Raw genomic sequence first — 22,112 nt, forward strand, 5'->3', positions numbered from 1 at the left:
CTCTCGCACGTGGCGAGAGTCATGGTCATTGTGCTGTCACTTCCAACAGTGCTGAGACTGCCGCCATGTAAGGAGGGACCCCCCATACGCCCCACTAATAGCCCTAGTGCCTGAGAGAGTGTGAGGGATCCACCCGAGAAGGGGCGGAGCCCTGTAGCCTCTGAAGTAAATGTGCCTTTAAAGGGGTTAACTTTTAGTTTGATATAGAGAGTAATATGATGAGGCAAATTGCAATTGGTCTTCATTTTTTATTATTTGTAGTTTTTTTTTTTTTTTAATTATTTTACTTTTGTTTCAGTTTGTAATTTCAGTAGGTATCTGGTTGCTAGGGTCCAAGTTACCTTAGCAACCAGGGAGTGGGTGGGATGGGAGACAGGTATATGAATAGGGGAGGGGCTGAATAGAAAGATAAGGAATAAAAAGTAACAATAACAATAAAACTGGAGCCTCACAGAGCAATAGGTTTTTGGTTGCTAGGGTCCAAGTTACCTTAGCAACCAGGGAGTGGTTTGAATGAGAGGCAGGTATATGAATAGGGGAGGGGCTGAATAGAAAGATAAGGAATAAAAAGTAACAATAACAATAAAACTGGAGCCCCACAGAGCAATAGGGTTTGGCTGCCGGGGTCAGTTATCCTGTTGCTAGGGCTCCAATTACCTTAGCAACCACAGAGTGGTTTGGATGAGAGACAGGAATATGAATAGGGGAGGGGCTGAATAGAAAGATAAGGAATAAAAAGTAACAATAACAATAAAACTGGAGCCTCACAGAGCAATAGGGTTTGGCTGCCGGGGTCAGCGACCCCCATTTGAAAGCTGCAAAGATAATGAAGACCAATTGAAAAGTTGCTTAGAACTGGGCATTCTATAACGTATTAAAAGTCAAGTTAAAGGGGAACAACCCCTATAATACAAGGCCCGGGGGGGGGGTCTCTTTGTGCCAATCAGAATGCCTGCAGGCGGAGGGGTCCTGCACCCCCCAGAGAAAAATAAAGTGGGATGATCCAAGACGCCCCTTCTACCTCCCCCCGGACATAATACGTGGTTCTGCCTATACTGCCCCGGGCCCAGGTTGGCACAGAACCCAGTGGTACCGGCTCTGGGGCAGAAGCAAATCCATAGAAACATGAAATAAAACACAAATCCCAAACGATCTCTTTAAAACTGTCAAATTTTATTACTGGCAGAAAGATTGTGCGGGGGGGTGGCCGGGAGTTCCGGGGGGGGGCACAGACTGGGTACAATAAATAGAGATTTGGTGAAAAACGAGAAGAAAATGTGAAACTGTAACAGAAGGAGCTCAGGGAAAGGTTTGCCCCCCCCCCTGTATATACTGATTATCGGGGGCCCCCGGCAGCACTGGGAATGGAACTAGAATAATCCTGTGCCAGCGCGACTGCCCCCGGGGCAACTTGTTTGGGGGATAAAGGTACAAAGGGTTAAATGGCGGAACGACTTATTGTCTATGTACATCACAGGCCTAAATAAATCAGTTAATTACAGTATTTCTCATAATTACATGTTATTTGGCTTTTAACTGGATGAATAACCTTATAATATGCCCCCCAGAAACCAGCGGGGACCCCCTCCAATGGGTATTACCCCAACATGAGTCTGTAAAGGGGAAGTTAACTATCACTGCTTGTTTCCTTCTTGCATAGGGATTCCCCTGTACTAAGCACAATTCAGCAGGAACAGCCCCCTAAGTTTGCTCATAGCCTGTACAGAGAGATACCATAAAACTATGGCACATAGGGATTCCCCTGTACTAAGCACAATTCAGCAGGAACAGCCCCCTAAGTTTGCCCATAGCCTGTACAGAGAGATACCATAAAACTATGGCACATAGGGATTCCCCTGTACTAAGCACAATTCAGCAGGAACAGCCCCCTAAGTTTGCCCATAGCCTGTACAGAGAGATACCATAAAACTATGGCACATAGGGATTCCCCTGTACTAAGCACAATTCAGCAGGAACAGCCCCCTAAGTTTGCCCATAGCCTGTACAGAGAGACACCATAAAACTATGGCACATAGGGATTCCCCTGTACTAAGCACAATTCAGCAGGAACAGACCCTAAGTTTGCTCATAGCCTGTACAGAGAGATACCATAAAACTATGGCACATAGGGATTCCCCTGTACTAAGCACAATTCAGCAGGAACAGCCCCCTAAGTTTGCCCATAGCCTGTACAGAGAGATCCCATAAAACTATGGCACATAGGGATTCCCCTGTACTAAGCACAATTCAGCAGGAACAGCCCCCTAAGTTTGCTCATAGCCTGTACAGAGAGATACCATAAACCTATGGCACATAGGGATTCCTCTGTACTAAGCACAATTCAGCAGGAACAGCCCCCTAAGTTTGCTCATAGCCTGTACAGAGAGATACCATAAAACTATGGCACATAGGGATTCCCCTGTACTAAGCACAATTCAGCAGGAACAGCCCCCTAAGTTTGCCCATAGCCTGTACAGAGAGATACCATAAAACTATGGCACATAGGGATTCCCCTGTACTAAGCACAATTCAGCAGGAACAGCCCCCTAAGTTTGCCCATAGCCTGTACAGAGAGATACCATAAAACTATGGCACATAGGGATTCCCCTGTACTAAGCACAATTCAGCAGGAACAGCCCCCTAAGTTTGCTCATAGCCTGTACAGAGAGATACCATAAACATTTCCCCTTACTTAATATATGAATTTCAGGCACATACACACAGAATTGCATATTTGGGGTCGGTAGTGGTGTTGCTTCCTTTGCATTGCTAAGCTTTCTTACTCCTATTACTCTGCTAAATAAATAATGGGAGGAAGAGGAGGATGGGGGGGCGCGTCCTGCTTACAATGGGGGGGGGGTTCGTGCTGCCCCAGTTCGCTAGGAAAGGGTTAATTTGTTCCCGAAACTGACTGACTGAAGCATCAATTAACAATAATGACTTTAATATTTGAACAGTCACATGACTCAATAGCAGCCGCCCCGTTGGTCTGTGCCAACCGCGTCCCTGGCACGGAGGGTTAATACAGAGCAAACAACCAACGAGAAGCATGAAAGGCATTGGAGGTACATTGTCTCAAGAGTCGGAAGCAGCAGTGCAGGGAGGAACAAACAACTACCAGGGCCAATAGCAATTACATTGTGCAAAATGATCATTTGTTTGGCTGCGCTTCCCCTTTACATGAAGGAAATGGGGGGGGATTTACAGACACACAATATCTGTCGTACAATGTGGGACCTGATTGTCTGTAGTCGCATCAGCACATAATAAACGTCAGATAGAAAAATAAATTAAAGCCACACCCCCAGTCCCCAAGTCACATGATCAAGGAAACCTTCATCATCATTAAAGCTAGAACATTGGGCACGAGCGGAAGGGCGGCCAGAACTCGGACCTTGACCTGAGAGGCACAGAAGGGCTTGGGGTAAAACAACCAACCACAGACGATCCCTCTGTATAATAAAGGCTGCAGCAAAGGGAGGGGGTTTGTTTATACAGAGCTCCCAGGGAACAAATGACCCTGCTTGTATGGGGAGAGGGTACAGGGATTCTTTAAACCTCTGTTTCTTAACCTGTTGTTGGGAGTACAACTCCCTGCAAGCTTTAAACTTGGGCGCCCAACGTTAAGAACCCCTGATTGGTTGATATATATCCTATAAACAAAGGTTGGGGTTGATTTTTGGTGAATAAGCTGCTTAACCCCTAAGGCACCAGAGGCTGCACCCTTGGGCCCCGAGACATTACTGGGCTTGAGTTTGCATTTCCCAGCCCAATGGCTAATGGTTCCGGGCAAGCAAGGCCACCAACGGGAAATCTAAGCCCAACAGAACTTCCCAACCCAAAGCTGTAACTGGGTATGTGCCAATAGGCAGAGCAGTGAGGGGGTCTGTTCTGGCCAGTAATAGCCCCCGGTAATAGCCCAGTCTTGGGACCAATGTGACCAGCACTAGGCAAACAGTGCAGCAGTTCTGTCCTGCTTTATGGCACTGCTCCTATACCCAATGGCACATAGGCTAACCACAAGTACCAGTCAGGGCAATTACACACAAGGCAATGGGGGGGGCAATTTGGGCAACTAAACAAACTTGCCAAGGGGAAATACAGTCTATAAAAGTAGTCTGGCTAGAAATGCTGTATTGTATGTACTGGACCTACTGTACCAGCCCCATAAGGGTAATACTCTTTAGTGTGTCAGTGGCACTGCACGTGCTCAGTGGGTTCTGGGCTGCTGGGGAGGAGCTAAACTTAGGGGGTGTGGGTAATTATTAATGAGAAAGTGATCTATCGTAGAAGCATCTATCGTAGAAGCTGCTGCTACAGGGCTGGCTATAAATCAATTCCGATGCAGACTGCACTGATTTCTATGCTGCCATGTAATGTGGCTCTGAATTCATTAGCCTCATCAGCCATATTGTGACACTGTATATATACTGTATATTGTCAGTCAGTCCCTAAGATAAGGAGAGGGGGGGCTACTGGGTGCATTATCGGAGGCACAGAGTGGGCTGGTACAGAAGCATATGGTGAAATATCAATAGAATAATTCTTTGTTGAGGTTTACTTTGCCTTTAAAGCCCCCATAGTAAGGCTGTGTGCCACTCCCCTAAGGGTCAGGGGTCCTGCACTGCTGCCTGCGACTCGGGGCGTAACGGGGCGACTGTCCCTTTAACTGAAGGGGGATCATTTCCTATGTCTCGTACTTGGTTGCACCAAAGGGATTTACCCGGGTCCCATTATCGGGGGGCGAGAAGGCAGGCAGGCGGTGGTGGCGTATGGCGATGCGTCCGCGGATTCCTGAAAAACTCCAAGTGCTGATTTATTTATTTTTGTTTGTTTTTTGTTTGTTTTTTTAAAAACAATTCTTTTTTTTGTTTTTCAAAATTAAATTTTTTTTTTTTTGGTTTGTTTTTTGTTTTTATCTAAAGGCATGCATACAAAGGGTTAAACGTGTTCGGCGCCGGCGGTTACAAAAAAATCGTTACTGAAAAGTGTGAAAATCCCGCCTGGGGGGAGGGAGGGGGCGTGTGTATCCGGCTGGGCGTGGCACGTGACACAGTTCTACAGACCAATCCTGAGCAAGAGTGGAAAAATATATATATATATATATAATAATATATCATCGTCATCATCGCCTAAATAAAAAACAAATAAAATCCCTTCATTACGGAAATACGGGTTTTTTTTTTTGTGGGCGTGTTTTTTGTTTTTTTTTCTGGAATCTACCACAGAGCGGCGAGGGGGGGGTGTATTCTCGCCGCAGACCTGAAATAATAACGGTAAAATGAAGGCAGAATAAAGGCGGCAATAAAAGCATCGAAATCGATGCGTCCGGGATTTTCCAATTTAAAAAAAAAAAAAAAAAATTTCGTTTTTGGTCAGTCTTTTTTTCTCCGTTTCCCCCGACGATTCCTATTCCAGTCCGTAGGGAATCCGTCCCGCAAGCAGGGGGGAAATAAAGCAAAACGCAAAAAAAAAACAGCAAAAAATAAAGGTCAAATGTGAATAGTGAGTTCCAGCGTGGGGGGCGGGGCTAATGGGCCGGGGAGGCGGCCACTTTGGTAACAGAATCGAGGTGCGAGTTCCTTGTGCAAGGGCTCGGGGGGGGGGCGGGGCAAGGCAGCATTAGATCATGGTATTCACATACCAATGAGGGCACAGAGAACTTTGCATGGGGTGGGGGTCATCTACCGAGTCTGTAGATCCAAGAGGTGAAAGTGCATAGAGTGGGGGGGGGCATTGCTGGGGGCAATAATCCGCTCACAGTAATAAGGCCTTTCAGAGTTACAGTGTGGGACACGCCCCGCGGGGGAGGGTCTCAGCATTTTCTCTCCTCCCCCGATTGCCGCTCCTCTTCCTCGTCGGCTTCCTCGATGACCTGGATGTCGTCGGGCGGGGCCGCGGGGGCGTCGTCGCTCTGCTGCTTCGTTTGCTCGGCTTTGCTCTTCTCCTCTTCCTCAATGGTTTTCTTCCACGCCTTGTGGTTCTCCCGCAGGTGGTGGATCAGCCGGCAGAACATCCGCCTCCGTTTCCGCCTCTGAGGTTCTGCAAGATACAGAGCAAACACAAACAGCCATAAGAACTCACAGAAAGTCCTCTATCAAAAGAAACACAGGGTTCCTCGTCTCCTATTGTGTCACATGTTCTTCTGTGTCAAACTTCCTGCTCTTAGGAAAATCCTTCAGGGCACGAGCACGAGTCTGCTCAGTTTGCTCCTCTCTCTCCCTCCCCCTGCCTTCTCCTGCTCACTGTCCAATCAGAATTTGCTCCCCCTCCCATCAGAATTAACTCCCCCATTCATCAGAATTAACTCCCCCATTCATCAGAATTAACTCCCCCATTCATCAGAATTCGCTCCCCCATATATCAGAATTCGCTCCCCCATATATCAGAATTCGCTCCCCCATCCAATCAGAATTCGCTCCCCCTCCATCAGAATTAACTCCCCCATTCATCAGAATTCGCTCCCCCATATATCAGAATTCGCTCCCCCATCCAATCAGAATTCGCTCCCCCATCCAATCAGAACTCGCTCCCCCATTCATCAGAATTAACTCCCCCATTCATCAGAATTCGCTCCCCCATTCATCAGAATTCGCTCCCCCATATATCAGAATTCGCTCCCCCATATATCAGAATTCGCTCCCCCATCCAATCAGAACTCGCTCCCCCATCCAATCAGAACTCGCTCCCCCATTCATCAGAATTCGCTCCCCCATATATCAGAATTCGCTCCCCCATATATCAGAATTCGCTCCCCCATATATCAGAATTCGCTCCCCCATATATCAGAATTCGCTCCCCCATACAATCAGAATTCGCTCCCCCATCCAATCAGAATTCGCTCCCCCATACAATCAGAATTCGCTCCCCCATCCAATCAGAATTCGCTCCCCCATCCAATCAGAATTCGCTCCCCCATCCAATCAGAATTCGCTCCCCCATCCATCAGAATTCGCTCCCCCATATATCAGAATTCGCTCCCCCATACAATCAGAATTCGCTCCCCCATCCAATCAGAATTCGCTCCCCCATCCAATCAGAATTCGCTCCCCCATACAATCAGAATTCGCTCCCCCATACAATCAGAATTCACTCCCCCATACAATCAGAATTCGCTCCCCCATCCAATCAGAATTCGCTCCCCCATCCAATCAGAATTCACTCCCCCATACAATCAGAATTCGCTCCCTCCCATCAGAATTCGCTCCCTCCCATCAGAATTCGCTCCCCCATCCAATCAGAATTCACTCCCCCTCCCATCTCTGCTGTGTAATCTGAGCTATCAGCAGCCAGAGCTGCAGCAGGAAGCTACAGAGACCAAGCTAAAATGGCAGCAAGCTGACCTGATAGGGAAGTGTCTGTGCTTGTGTGACTGCAGGACTGTGATTGGCTACTCCCCCTTCTACTGTGCTGAGACCGTTAGGACACGCCCACCCCTCATTTGAAACACAGACAGGGACCTGAGAGGATCTATAGGGCCCAACTCCTAAAGTGCACACCATAAAGGGGTTGATGTAGACATTGATATTCTGAGACAATTTGCAATTGGTCGTCGTTTTTTATATTTTTTTTATAGTTTTTTAGTTATTAAGCTTTCCATGCAGCCCCTCGACAGTATAGTTTTTCAGCGGTTGTCTGGTTGCTAGGGTCTTATTTACCCCGTCAACCAAGCAGGTATTTGGGAAATCCCAGGACCCCCCCCCCCAACTTACTTGGATTAATATCTTCCTCCATTTCTTCCTCTTCTGAATCCAACTCTTCCCCATCTTCATCTTCACTTTCCATTACCTCCTCGTCCTCCTCGAGCCATCGCCCGGGCAACAGGCCGGCGGCATCGTATGAGTTACACAGGGGCCCCACTATGTGAGTAATGAAGGATTCCTGCAGCTTCGCCAGTTGGGGAGCAGAACGGTCCATGAAGGGGCTGATGGGAAGTCCCAGACTTGACTCTTCATCTCCCTGGGGGGGGACATGGTCACTAAGTAAAACCCAGCCAATAACAGATAGGGACACACAGACCCAATTATGTGCAATAAGGTGCAACTCCCCACCCACCTGCTCGTAGAATTCATTCACAATTCCTTCTGTCCACTTTAAGTGCAATTCCCGGGTTTTTGCCGGCCCATTGATATCGGCCAACTTAATGCAAACTTGGCAAACAAGCAGCCGGTCATTCTCATTGCTCCAATCGATGCCGATTCCATTCACATCGTTCACCTGTGAGAGGCAAATAGAACTCACATACTGTACTGTCTATGGGAAGCACTATGGCACCTCCTACCCATATGTATAAATACAAATATACAGAGAAGGAATGTTCTGGGCACACAATAAGCTGTACCCCCATACTGTACTGTCTAAGGGAAACACTATGGCACCTCCTACCCATATGTATAAATACAAATATACAGAGAAGGAATGTTCTGGGCACACAATAAGCTGTACCCCCATACTGTACTGTCTAAGGGAAACACTATGGCAACCCCCTACCCATATGTATAAATACAAATATACAGAGAGGGAATGTTCTGGGCACACAATAAGCTGTACCCCCATACTGTACTGTCTAAGGGAAACACTATGGCACCCCCTACCCATATGTATAAATACAAATATACAGAGAGGGAATGTTCTGGGCACACAATAAGCTGTACCCCCATACTGTACTGTCTAAGGGAAACACTATGGCACCCCCTACCCATATGTATAAATACAAATATACAGAGAGGGAATGTTCTGGGCACACAATAAGCTGTACCCCCATACTGTACTGTCTAAGGGAAACACTATGGCACCCCCTACCCATATGTATAAATACAAATATACAGAGAAGGAATGTTCTGGGCACACAATAAGCTGTACCCCCATACTGTACTGTCTAAGGGAAACACTATGGCACCCCCTACCCATATGTATAAATACAAATATACAGAGAAGGGAATGTTCTGGGCACACAATAAGCTGTACCCCCATACTGTACTGTCTAAGGGAAACACTATGGCACCTCCTACCCATATGTATAAATACAAATATACAGAGAAGGAATGTTCTGGGCACACAATAAGCTGTACCCCCATACTGTACTGTCTAAGGGAAACACTATGGCACCTCCTACCCATATAAGTTCTTTATCACATTGGGGGTCCCGCCTGTATAAGTTACTGTACTGCATTTGGGAGACCAACCTTGGCATTGAACTCAGCGAGGAAGTCGAAATGCTTTTTGAGGTCGGTGGCGAGGATGGCTTCTATCACCAAGAATCGGAATCGCTTGAACTGAACATGGTCCAAGTAGGTGAGGAAATTATGTTCCGGTTGCGACAGAAACAGATTCCAGGCTGAGGCTGCGTGGTGATTCTCCAGCACCGACCGGTCATTGTACAGAACTGCCTGAAAGTGAGGAAAGATAAAGGCTCATTCTGTATTACTGTACTGGGGTACCCCTGGAACTATAGCGGGGTGACTGTTACCCCAATGTTTCTATATATCTGTAACCTTGTTATGGGCTAAGGGGGCCCAGCCTGAAGGCCAGTTAGGGGGGGATTTGGGGTGAGTGCTTATTTGTGCCCTGGGTACCCCTGGAACTATAGCGGGGTGACTGTTACCCCAATGTTTCTATATATCTGTAACCTTGTTATGGGCTAAGGGGGCCCAGCCTGAAGGCCAGTTAGGGGGGATTTGGGGTGAGTGCTTATTTTGTGCCCTGGGTACCCCTGGAACTATAGCGGGGTGACTGTTACCCCAATGTTTCTATATATCTGTAACCTTGTTATGGGCTAAGGGGGCCCAGCCTGAAGGCCAGTTAGGGGGGGATTTGGGGTGAGTGCTTATTTGTGCCCTGGGTACCCCTGGAACTATAGCGGGGTGACTGTTACCCCAATGTTTCTATATATCTGTAACCTTGTTATGGGCTAAGGGGGCCCAGCCTGAAGGCCAGTTAGGGAGGGATTTGGGGTGAGTGCTTATTTGTGCCCTGGGTACCCCTGGAACTATAGCAGGGTGACTGTTACCCCAATGTTTCTATATATCTGTAACCTTGTTATTAGACATATATACTACAACTCCCAGCATGCAAGGCTAGGCATAGACAGAGAATGGAAGCAGATGGCACTAGTATGGTGGCCCCGTTGCATGCAAAGCGAATAGTGAAATGATAACATAAATATAAAAGAAGGTTTAGTCCCAACATTGAATGATTCAGAAATAAATCAATTTAAAAGCTTTAATGTCTGCCCTGAAAAATTTCCCAATCTGCCTTCATGGCCATGTCAAATCGATTTACTAATGGGATTAAATCCGCACTCAGCTGATCCACCCTAATCACGTTACGCGCAGGGGGGCGACCCTGGTTTGTGCCTTCTAATGAGCTGGGGGAGAGGGGGCTCATCCCGCCGCGGCCCCTCTGTGCAAACTACTCGTTCCCACGACTGATTGAACACATAAAGCGACTGCCGAGTGAATGTGTCTCTTAAACCAACATCCGTCGATTCCGCACCCAAAAGCTTTTTAGCGTAAAGAGACGGAAGGCAAATCATACGGGCGAGGCCTAATGGGGGCTGATTGGCCGAGGCGCTGACTCAATGGGACGTAATAGCACCGCCGCGTATGTATCTTTATTTATAGCGTGACGTAATTACACCCAGGGCTCAGCACAATGGGACGGACTTGGACAATATTAAATATATACAAAGCGATGCTTTATTGGCTGTGAAGTGTTTAAAGAAACATTGGCTTTATTTCTGCTGGTTATTTTATACAGTTAAGAATGAAAAATATTATTATATAATATACATGTAATAATCAATTCTGCCACTAGAGGGACCTTGCCATGGAAATAGAAAGCTCTGCTGAAATCCTTGGAGAACTCCATTGCTGCAAAGGCCCTAAACATGAAGGAAAGCAGCAACGGTGACTGGGGTGAAGAAAGTGGCTACTGTTCTGAAGAGCTTACAGTCTAAGGAGTAACTGGCCTGCTGCGGATGTTTATTGGGGATTCCTTGCCTTTCAAATCTTTCCTTCCCAACAGCACATTCTACTTTCTGATTGGTTGCCAGATTGGTTACTAGGCTATGTAGGTGTTATTATATTCCCCCTAACGGGCTGAAACGTATCCACAGAAACATACTTTCTAATTACTATGTTTATTTGGAGGTTACCATAAATATATAAATGGTAAATGTTTAATCAGATACAGTAGAATATCCAAAAGCATTAACTGCCATCAGCCCTGCAGGTTGTATTGCTACTGGGAATAGGAACCGACCACCATCATCAACAGTCAAAATCAAGCTGTGATCATCAGCCATCTTCAGTCATCGCCATCAACAATCATCAGTTACCATCAACCATCACTGGTCTCCATCAATCATCATCAGTCATGATCTGACATTATCATCAGTCATCAACAGTCACACAGGTTGTATTGCTGCTGACTAAACTATTAACAGTTGTTATCATTAACCATCATCAGTCAACACCAATCATCAGTTACCATCAGTCATCATCATAAACCATCATCAGCCATCATCAGACGTCATCAACCATCATCAGACGTCATCATTAACCATCATCAGACGTCATCATCATAAACCGTCATCCGATGTCATCATCAACCATCATCGGACATCATCATAAACCATCGTCAGTCATCATCATCAATCATCAACAGCCACACAGGTTGTATTCCTGCTATGGCAGGAATAAACTATTAACAGTTGTTATCATTAACCATCATCAGTCATCACCAATCATCCGTTACCATTAGTCATCATCAACCATAATCAGTCATCAATGGACCTAATCATCAACCATCATCAGACATCATCATAAACCATCGTCCGATGTCACCATCAACCATCATCAGTCATAATCTAACATTATCATCAACCATCATCAGTCATTCATTGGACATCATCATCAGTCATCAACAGCCACACAGGTTGTATTCCTACTATGGCAGGAATAAACTATTAACAGTTGTTATAATCAACCATCAACCAGTCATCACCAATCATCAGTTACCATCAGTCATCATTGGACCTCATCGTCAACCATCATCAGACGTCATCATCAGCCGTCATCATCAACCATCATCAGACATCATCATCAACCATCATCAGCCATCATCAGACGTCATCATCAACCATCATCAGCCATCATCGGACGCCATCATCAGACGTCATCATCAACCATCATCAGTCATCATATGTCATCATCAAAAATCATCAGACTCCATCATCAGATGTCATCATCAACCATCATCAGACGTCATCATCAACCATCATCAGACGCCATCATCAGCCATCATCAGACGCCATCATCAGACGCCATCATCAACCATCATCAGACGCCATCATCAACCATCATCAGACGCCATCATCAGCCATCATCAGACGCCATCATCAACCATCATCAGACGCCATCATCAACCATCATCAGACGCCATCATCTGTCATCATATGTCATCATCAGACGCCATCATCAGACGTCATCATCAACCATCATCAGCCATCATCAGACGCCATCATCAGACGCCATCATCAGCCATCATCAGACGCCATCATCAACCATCATCAGACGCCATCATCAACCATCATCAGACGCCATCATCAACCATCATCAGACGTCATCATCAACCATCTTCAGACGTCATCATCAACCATCATCAGCCATCATCAGCCATCATCAACCATCATCAACCATCATCAGATGTCATCATCGGACGCCATCATCAACCCTCAGCCCTCCTCAACCTCCATAATACATGGACACCGAAATCTTACATTTATAAACAAACCCATGAGTGGGCAGATATACCTGTGGTGCATTGGTGGCCACAAGAAAGGCGTTAGTGCGACCAGGGTGGTCATAGTCATGCATGGCTGCTGCCACAAACAGGGCCATTAACTCAAGTGCAGGGATATTTGATGAAAGACACCCATAGCTTTCATCTGGAAGCTTGCAAGTTTTTGAAGTCAGGAAAACTTGTGAGGCTCCGCCCTCTGCGTCTGGATCCGGATCTGGAACAAGAACAGAGACACTTAATATAAGTGTTAAAAATGTTATTCCGGTGTTGGTTTGTCTCTGAGGAGGAATCGTATGGCAGCTTCTACTGATATTGCTACACATAAACATTCTAATATATAGCGCCCCCTATGGACAATTACATATATTCGAAATAAAGGGAAAGTAAATAGTGCATATAATTTGCTTATGAGATCCAGAAATATGGATTCACATCCGCCGTATAAAAACCCCAGTAATCAGCCCGACGCTGGAAATGTACAGATTTATTTGCGTAGGCGACCACTTCACCGGCCGGCCAGCGGCTTCCCGAGCCAAGCGTTGGCTCCCGTTCATAATTTATATTGGGCCCTGTGCGATGGAGTAAACCTAATTGCATTTGTCAGCAGCATGGGAGAGAAGTAAAATAGATGCCAAAGCCTTAATTTAACTAAAGGAGGAAAATGATGCATGAAAAGCACAGGGCGAGCGGGATTCTTGGGGGGGGGGAGTGGGGGCGGCACGGGGGCAAATGGGCACCCCTATAACAATTAGAGGGGGCAACACTCCCGGGGGTTACTGTTCCAGCCCTGGAGATGTTCCTTCCGTAGGAGCTGAAGCTAATGGGCCTGAGAATTAAGGATTGGAGAAAAAGTCTCACAAAGCAGGCTTAGTTACCCTTTATTACTTACAGCGCAGAAGCTGGAGATACTGGGAGAGGGACGGCAGAATTTCACCCAGTTAGATACCGGCCAGTGATACATACTGGGATTAAGGGAAACACTGGGGAAGAACATTGGCAGATCTGCTGCAAGCTGTAAGCTCTTGTGCCCAGGGCTCCTTCCTTACTTCCCCATACAAATCATCAATGAACATGATCCATACGTGTGAGCGCACAAACAGGACAGGTTAACCCCCAGATGGCAGCCAGTCAATTTTCATTGCAGGCTAGCACAGTGAGGGTTAACACTTGGGTTTGGGCTTCATGCTATTGGCCAGTTGGCAGCCAAATCTGCCCCACAGTAGCCAAGGCCTAGGGGTACTTATAGCCAAGCTGCAAGGCAGCAAATAAACTAAATTTCAGCAGAAAGGAGAAGGTATTGACTATATGAAGCGGAAAAAGATGATTTAGGCACCCGTGGCCCATAATTACTGCTCATTTGGGTCTCCAGGACTGAGCACATTGCTCTGGGGCTGATGGGTGACTCCCCACCAAGTATTCTGCCCCCCAGAAAGTAGCACCCCATGATGGCTGCCCTCTATGTGCAAAGCCAATTTCCCATACACAGAAATACCAGAAATGTACAATATAGCATCCAGCACCCAGCAACAGCACCCCTAGTGGCCATGAATAGCTCCAACTAGTGATCGGTAAGGTGAATGCATGCACACTATTTGTATTTATACATATGGGTAGGAGGTGCCATAGTGTTTCCCTTAAACAGTACAGTATGGGGGTACAGCTTATTGTGTGCCCAGAACATTCCCTCTCTGTATATTTGTATTTATACATATGGGTAGGGGGTGCCATAGTGTTTCCCTTAGACAGTACAGTATGGGGGTACAGCTTATTGTGTGCCCAGAACATTCCCTCTCTGTATATTTGTATTTATACATATGGGTAGGGGGTGCCATAGTGTTTCCCTTAGACAGTACAGTATGGGGGTACAGCTTATTGTGTGCCCAGAACATTCCTTCTCTGTATATTTGTATTTATACATATGGGTAGGGGGTGCCATAGTGTTTCCCTTAGACAGTACAGTATGGGGGTACAGCTTATTGTGTGCCCAGAACATTCCTTCTCTGTATATTTGTATTTATACATATGGGTAGGGGGTGCCATAGTGTTTCCCTTAGACAGTTCAGTTTCTGCCTGACTCTCAGGGAGGAGGATGATGATGATGATGATGTTCGCGGTGCCAAAGAATTCGCTCAGAATATGAGTCACTGAAAATTCCCCCTATGAGCCCAATAGCACAGCAATCAAGTTAAAATTGTTTAACCCAGGATATTTTTAGTTTGAGATGTTTTAATTTCCTAATTATGTAAAGAAATATTAGCCTAATGCACAGGCAGAAAGTTGCTGACTCTGACAGAGGATAAACTTCTCGTCCAGCAAAGGAAACTGATGTAAGCGAAGATGCAACTTGGCACATGAGCCGAACAGATCAGCACTCGCCCATCAATCACTTAATCAGAAACCAAATAGGAAATGCTCAGAAAATTGCAGCTCAGGTTGAGGGCCAGGGCAAGGTCCCCACTGGGAAGGGACTGGGGCTGTGGGATAGCAGGTATAGTAGGGAGAGATGGTGCCTATAGTAGCAGTGGGATAATAGCCTCTGGGAAGGGACTGGGGCTGTGGGATAGCAGGTATAGTAGGGAGAGATGGTGCCTATAGTAGCAGTGGGGGGATAATAGCCTCTGGAAGGGACTGGCTGTGGGATAGCATAGGTAGTAGGGAGAGTAGATGGTGCCTATAGTAGCAGTGGGGGATAATAGCCTCTGGGAAGGGACTGGGCTGTGGATAGCAGGTATAGTAGGAGAGATGGTGCCTATAGTAGCAGTGGGGGGATAATAGCCTCTGGGAAGGGACTGGGGCTGGGATAGCAGGTATAGTAGGGAGAGATGGTGCCTATAGTAGCAGTGGGGGATAATAGCCTCTGGGAAGGGACTGGGGCTGTGGATAGCAGTATAGTAGGGAGAGATGGTGCCTATAGTAGCAGTGGGGATAATAGCCTCTGGGAAGGGACTGGGCTGTGGGATAGCAGGTATAGTAGGGAGAGATGGTGCCTATAGTAGCAGTGGGGGGATAATAGCCTCTGGGAAGGGACTGGGGCTGTGGATAGCAGGTATAGTAGGGAGAGATGGTGCCTATAGTAGCAGTGGGGGGATAATAGCCTCTGGGAAGGGACTGGGGCTGTGGGATAGCAGGTATAGTAGGGAGAGATGGTGCCTATAGTAGCAGTGGGGGGATAATAGCCTCTGGGAGGGACTGGGGCTGTGGGATAGCAGGTATAGTAGGGAGAGATGGTGCCTATAGTAGCAGTGGGGGGATAATAGCCTCTGGAAGGGACTGGGGCTGTGGGATAGCAGGTATAGTAGGGAGAGATGGTGCCTATAGTAGCAGTGGGGGATAATAGCCTCTGGGAAGGGACTGGGGCTGTGGGATAGCAGGTATAGTAGGGAGAGATGGTGCCTATAGTAGCAGTGGGGGGATAATAGCCTCTGGGAAGGGACTGGGCTGTGGGATAGCAGGTATAGTAGGGAGAGATGGTGCCTATAGTAGCAGTGGGGCGATAATAGCCTCTGGGAAGGGACTGGGGCTGTGGGATAGCAGGTATAGTAGGGAGAGATGGTGCCTATAGTAGCAGTGGGGGGATAAATAGCCTCTGGGAAGGGACTGGGCTGTGGGATAGCAGGTATAGTAGGGAGAGATGGTGCCTATAGTAGCAGTGGGGGATAATAGCCTCTGGGAAAGGGACTGGGGCTGTGGATAGCAGGTTATAGTAGGGAGAGATGGTGCCTATAGTAGCAGTGGGGGGATAATAGCCTCTGGGAAGGGACTGGGGCTGTGGGATAGCAGGTATAGTAGGGAGAGATGGTGCCTATAGTAGCAGTGGGGGGGATAATAGCCTCTGGGAAGGGACTGGGGCTGTGGGATAGCAGGTATAGTAGGGAGAGATGGTGCTATAGTAGCAGTGGGGGGATTAATAGCCTCTGGGAAGGGACTGGGCTGTGGGATAGCAGGTATAGTAGGGAGAGATGGTGCCTATAGTAGGCAGTGGGGGGATAATAGCCTCTGGGAAGGGACTGGGGCTGTGGGATAGCAGGTATAGTAGGGAGAGATGGTGCCTATAGTAGCAGTGGGGGGATAATAGCCTCTGGGAAGGGACTGGGGCTGTGGGATAGCAGGTATAGTAGGGAGAGATGGTGCCTATAGTAGCAGTGGGGGGATAATAGCCCTCTGGGAAGGGACTGGGGCTGTGGGATAGCAGGTATAGTAGGGAGAGATGGTGCCTATAGTAGCAGTGGGGGGGATAATAGCCTCTGGGAAGGGACTGGGGCTGTGGGAATAGCAGGTATAGTAGGGAGAGATGGTGCCTATAGTAGCAGTGGGGGGAATAATAGCCTCTGGGAAGGGACTGGGGCTGTGGGATAGCAGGTATAGTAGGGAGAGATGGTGCCTATAGTAGCAGTGGGGGATAATAGCCTCTGGGAAGGGACTGGGGCTGTGGGATAGCAGGTATAGTAGGGAAGATGGTGCCTATAGTAGCAGTGGGGGGATAATAGCCTCTGGGAAGGGACTGTGGGCTGTGGGATAGCAGGTATAGTAGGGAGAGATGGTGCCTATAGTAGCAGTGGGGGGATAATAGCCTCTGGGAAGGGACTGGGGCTGTGGGATAGCAGGTATAGTAGGGAGAGATGGTGCCTATAGTAGCAGTGGGGGGATAATAGCCTCTGGGAGGGACTGGGGCTGTGGGATAGCAGGTATAGTAGGGAGAGATGGTGCCTATAGTAGCAGTGGGGGGATAATAGCCTCTGGGAAGGGACTGGGGCTGTGGGATAGCAGGTATAGTAGGGAGAGATGGTGCCTATAGTAGCAGTGGGGGGATAATAGCCTCTGGGAAGGGACTGGGGCTGTGGGATAGCAGGTATAGTAGGGAGAGATGGTGCCTATAGTAGCAGTGGGGGGATAATAGCCTCTGGGAAGGGACTGGGGCTGTGGGATAGCAGGTATAGTAGGGAGAGATGGTGCCTATAGTAGCAGTGGGGGGATAATAGCCTCTGGGAGGACTGGGGCGTGGATAGCAGGTATAGGGCAGTATATAGCAGTGGGATAATAGCCTCTGGGAAGGGACTGGCTGTGATAGCAGGTATAGTAGGGAGAGATGGTGCCTATAGTAGCAGTGGGATAATAGCCTCTGGGAAGGGACTGGGGCTGGGATAGCAGGTATAGTAGGAGAGATGGTGCCTATAGCAGTGGGGGATAATAGCCTCTGGGAAGGGACTGGGGCTGTGGGATAGCAGGTATAGTAGGGAGAGATGGTGCCTATAGTAGCAGTGGGGGATAATAGCCTCTGGGAAGGGACTGGGGCTGTGGGATAGCAGGTATAGTAGGGAGAGATGGTGCCTATAGTAGCAGTGGGGATAATAGCCTCTGGGAAGGGACTGGGGCTGTGGGATAGCAGGTATAGTAGGGAGAGATGGTGCCTATAGTAGCAGTGGGGATAATTAGCCTCTGGGAAGGGACTGGGGCTGTGGGATAGCAGGTATATAGGGAGAGATGGTGCCTATAGTAGCAGTGGGGATAATAGCCTCTGGGAAGGGACTGGGGCTGTGGGATAGCAGGTATAGTAGGGAGAGATGGTGCCTATAGTAGCAGTGGGGATAATAGCCTCAGGAAGGGACTGGGGCTGTGGATAGCAGGTATAGTAGGGCAGAGATGGTTGCAACCTATAGTAGCCAGTGGGGGATAATAGCCTCTGGGAAGAGGGACTGGGGCTGTGGGATAGCAGGTATAGTAGGAGAGATGGTGCCTATAGTAAGCAGTGGGGATAATAGCCTCTGGAAGGGGACTGCGCGGCTGTGGTGATACAGGCTATAGTAGGGCAGAGGATGGTAGCCTAGAGTTAGCCAGTGCGGATAATAGGCCTACTGGAAGGGACTGGGGGCTGTGGGATTGCAGTATAGTTAGGAAGAGATGCGTGCTTATAAGTAGCCAAGTGGTGGGATGAATAGCTCTGGAATGGACTGGGGCTGTGCATAGCACGTATAGTAGGAAGAGAATGCTTGGCCTATAGTAGCAGGGGGGGGATAATAGCTCTGAAGGACTGGGCTGTGGATAGCAGTTATAGTAGGAGAGATGCGTGCTATAGTTAGCAGCTGGGGGATAATAGCCTCTGCGGAAGGACTGGGCTGTGGCGATAGCAGGTATTAGGAGGGCAGAGTAGATGTGCGCCGTATAGTAGCAGTGCGTGCGAATAATAGCCTCTGGGAAGGACTAGGGCTGTGGGGAAGCACGTTTATAGCTAGGAGAGATTGGACTGCCTATAGTAGCAGTGGGGGATAATAGCCTCTGCGGAAGGACTGGGCTGTGGCATAGCAAGGCGTATAAGTAGCGCGAGAGATGGTGCCTAATAGTAGCAACAGATGGTGAGGCGATAATAAGCCTCTGGGGAAGGGACTGCTGGCTGTGGGATAGCAGGCTTATAGTAGGAGAATGGTGCCTATAGTAGCAGTGGGCGGATAATAGCCTCTGGGAAGGGACTGGGTTGTGGGATAGCAGTATAGTAGGAGAGATAGGTGCTATATACGCAGTGGGGGATAATAGCTACTGGGAAGGGACTGGGCTGTGACAGCAGTATAGTTAGGGAGAAGATGGCTCTTGCCATAAGTACAGTGGATAATAGCCTCTAGGAAGGGACTGCGGGCTGTGGAAGCAGGTTATAGTAGGGAAAGATGGGCTATAGTAGCATTGGGGGGGATAAATAGCTCTGGGAAGGGAACTGGGGCTGTGGCATAGCAGGTATAGTAGGAGAAATGTGCCTATAGTAAGCAGTGCGGGGATAAGAGCCTCTGGGAAGGCGACTGGACTGTGCGGATAGCAGGTATAGTAGGGAAAGAGATGGTTGCCTATAGTTAGCAGGGGATAATAGCCTCTGGAAGCGGACTGCGGGCTAGTGGATAGCAGGGTATAGTAGCCGGAGAGATGGTGCCTATAGTAAGCCAGTGGGGGATAAAGCTCTGGGAAGGACTGGGGCTGTGGTGATAGCAGGTATAGTAGGAGAGCATGGTGCCATAGTAGCAGTGGGGGGATAATTTAGCCTCTGGAAGGGACTGGGGCTGTGGATAGCAGGGTATAGTAGGGAGAGATGGTTGCCCGATAAGTAGCGTGGGCCTGGATAATACCTCTTGGGAAGGTACGGGGCTGTGGGATAGCAGGTATAGTAGGGAGAGATGGTGCCTATAGTAGCAGTGGCGGCATAATAGCCTCTGGGAAGGGACTGGCGCGCTGTGGGATAGCAGCGTATAGTAGGGAGAGATGTGACCTATAGTAGCAGTGGGGGATAATAGCCTCTGGGAAGCGACTGGGCCTGTGGGATAGCAGTATAGTAGGCGAGCAGATGGTGCCCATATAGTAGCATGGGGATAAAGCCGCTGCGGAAGGGAACTGGGGCTGTGGAGAGCAGGTATAGTAGGGAGAGATTGGCGATGGCTTATAGTAGCAGTTGGGGGGCATAATAGCCTCTGGGAAGACTGGGCTGTTGGATAAGCAGGTATAGTAGGGAGAGATTGCGTGCCTATAGTAGCAGTGGGGCGATAATAGCCTCTGCGAAGGGACTGGGGCTGCTGCGATAGCAGTATATAGCGCGACAGATGGTGCTATAGTAGCAGTGCGGGGGCATAATAGCCTCTGCGGAAGCGGACTGGGCTGTGGATAGCAGGTATAGTAGGAGAGATAAGGTGCCTATAGTAGCAGTGGGGGCGATGAATAGCCTACTGGGAAGGACTTGGGGCTGGGGATAGCAGGTACTTATAGCTAGGGGAACCAGCATGGTGCTATAGTAGCAGTGCGGCATAATAGCCTCTGGAAGGACTAGGGGCTGGGGGATAGCAGAGAGTAGGCGAGCAGATTCGGCCTATAGGAGCCAGTGGGGCGATTTAATAGCTCTGTGCAAGGGACTGGCTGTGGGAAGCAGCTAATAGGAGAGATGGTGCCTATAGTAGCCAAGTGGACGGGGATAATAGCTCTGAAGGACTGGGGCCTGTGGCGATAGCAGGTTATAGTCGGGAGCAGATGGTGCCTAAGTAGCATGGGGGCGATGAATAGCCTCTGGAAAGGGACTGGGGCATGTGGCGATAGCAGGTATAGTAGGGAGAGATGGTGCCTACAGTACAGTGGATAATAGCCTCGCGAGGACTGGGCTTGTGGGCCATAGCAGGTATAGAGGGAGCAGATGGTGCCTATAGTAGCAGTGGGATAATAGCCTCTGCGGAAAGGACTCGACTGTGGGAATAGCAGCGTATAGTAGGGAGAGATGCTGCCTATAGTAGCAGTGGGATAATAGCCTCTGGAAGGCGGACTGGGGCTGTGGGATGCAGGCTATAGTAGGAGAGAATGGTGCCTATCAGTACAGTTGGGGGAAAATAGCCTCGGGAAGGGCTGGGCTGGGGATAGCAGGATATAGTAGGGAGAGATGGTGGCCTATAGTAGCAGTGGCGATAATAGGCCTCATGGGAAGGGACTGGCGGCTGCTGGATTGCACGGTATAGTAGGAGAGATGTGCCTATAGTAGCAGTGGGGGCCGAATAATAGCCTCTGGGAAGGGACTGGGCTGTGGGATAGCAGTATAGTATGGGAGAGCATGGTCTGCCTATAAGTAGCAGTGGGGGGATAATAGCTCTGAAGGGACTGGGGCTGGGGGGATAGCAGCGTATAGTAGGAGAGCATGGTGCTATAGTAAGGCAGTGGGGGATAATTAGCCTCTGGGAAGGACTGGGGCTGTGCGGATAGCAGGTATAGTAGGGTTAGAGATGGTGCCTATAGTAGGCAAGTTAGGGGATAATAGCCTTCTGGCGAAGACTGGGCTGTGGATAGCAGTATATAGGGAAGCAGCATGGTGCCTATAGTAGCCAGTGGGGGGATAATAGCCTCTGAAGGGACTGGGGCTGTGGCGATAGCAGCGCTATAGAGGGAAGATGAGGTGCCTATAGTAGCAGTGTGCGGGCGATAATAGCCTCTGGAAGGACTGAGCTGTGGGATAGCAGGTATAGTAGGAGAGATGCGCGGCCTAGTTTAGTAGGCAGTGGACGGGGATAATAGCCGTCTTCGGAAGGGACTGCGGCGTTGTGCGGATAGCAGGTATAGTAGAGACGATTTGGCCTATAGTAGCAGTGGGGATAATAGCCGCTGGGAAGGACTGGGGCTGTGTGACAGCAGTATAGTAGGGGAGAAGATGGTGCCTATAGTAGCCAAAAACAGTGGAGTAATAGCCTCTGGGAAAGGACTGGCGGCGTGGATAGCAGTATAGTAAGGGAAAGATTGGTGTGCCTATAAGTAGCAGTAGGGGGATAATAGCCTCTGGGAAGGGACTGGGCTGCTGGGATAGC

General features: G+C 48.5%; 1 protein-coding gene across 1 annotated transcript in view; it reads right to left on the reverse strand.

Annotated features, from left to right (window-relative positions):
• Positions 1-2,930: 2,930 nt before the first annotated feature.
• Positions 2,931-22,112, reverse strand: part of pde3b (phosphodiesterase 3B) — a 78,244-nt gene continuing 59,062 nt past the window's right edge. Inside the window, exons 12-16 of the mRNA XM_031900378.1 lie at positions 12,816-13,018; positions 9,186-9,389; positions 8,056-8,217; positions 7,713-7,959; positions 2,931-6,042 (exon numbers count right to left, since the gene is read on the reverse strand). Of these exons, the coding sequence (XP_031756238.1) occupies positions 5,816-6,042; positions 7,713-7,959; positions 8,056-8,217; positions 9,186-9,389; positions 12,816-13,018 (1,043 nt within the window). The 3' untranslated portion in view covers positions 2,931-5,815. The remainder of the gene's footprint in view (positions 6,043-7,712; positions 7,960-8,055; positions 8,218-9,185; positions 9,390-12,815; positions 13,019-22,112) is intronic.

This window comes from Xenopus tropicalis, chromosome 4 (assembly GCF_000004195.4).
Source record: "Xenopus tropicalis strain Nigerian chromosome 4, UCB_Xtro_10.0, whole genome shotgun sequence".
Classification (NCBI taxonomy): domain Eukaryota; kingdom Metazoa; phylum Chordata; class Amphibia; order Anura; family Pipidae; genus Xenopus; species Xenopus tropicalis.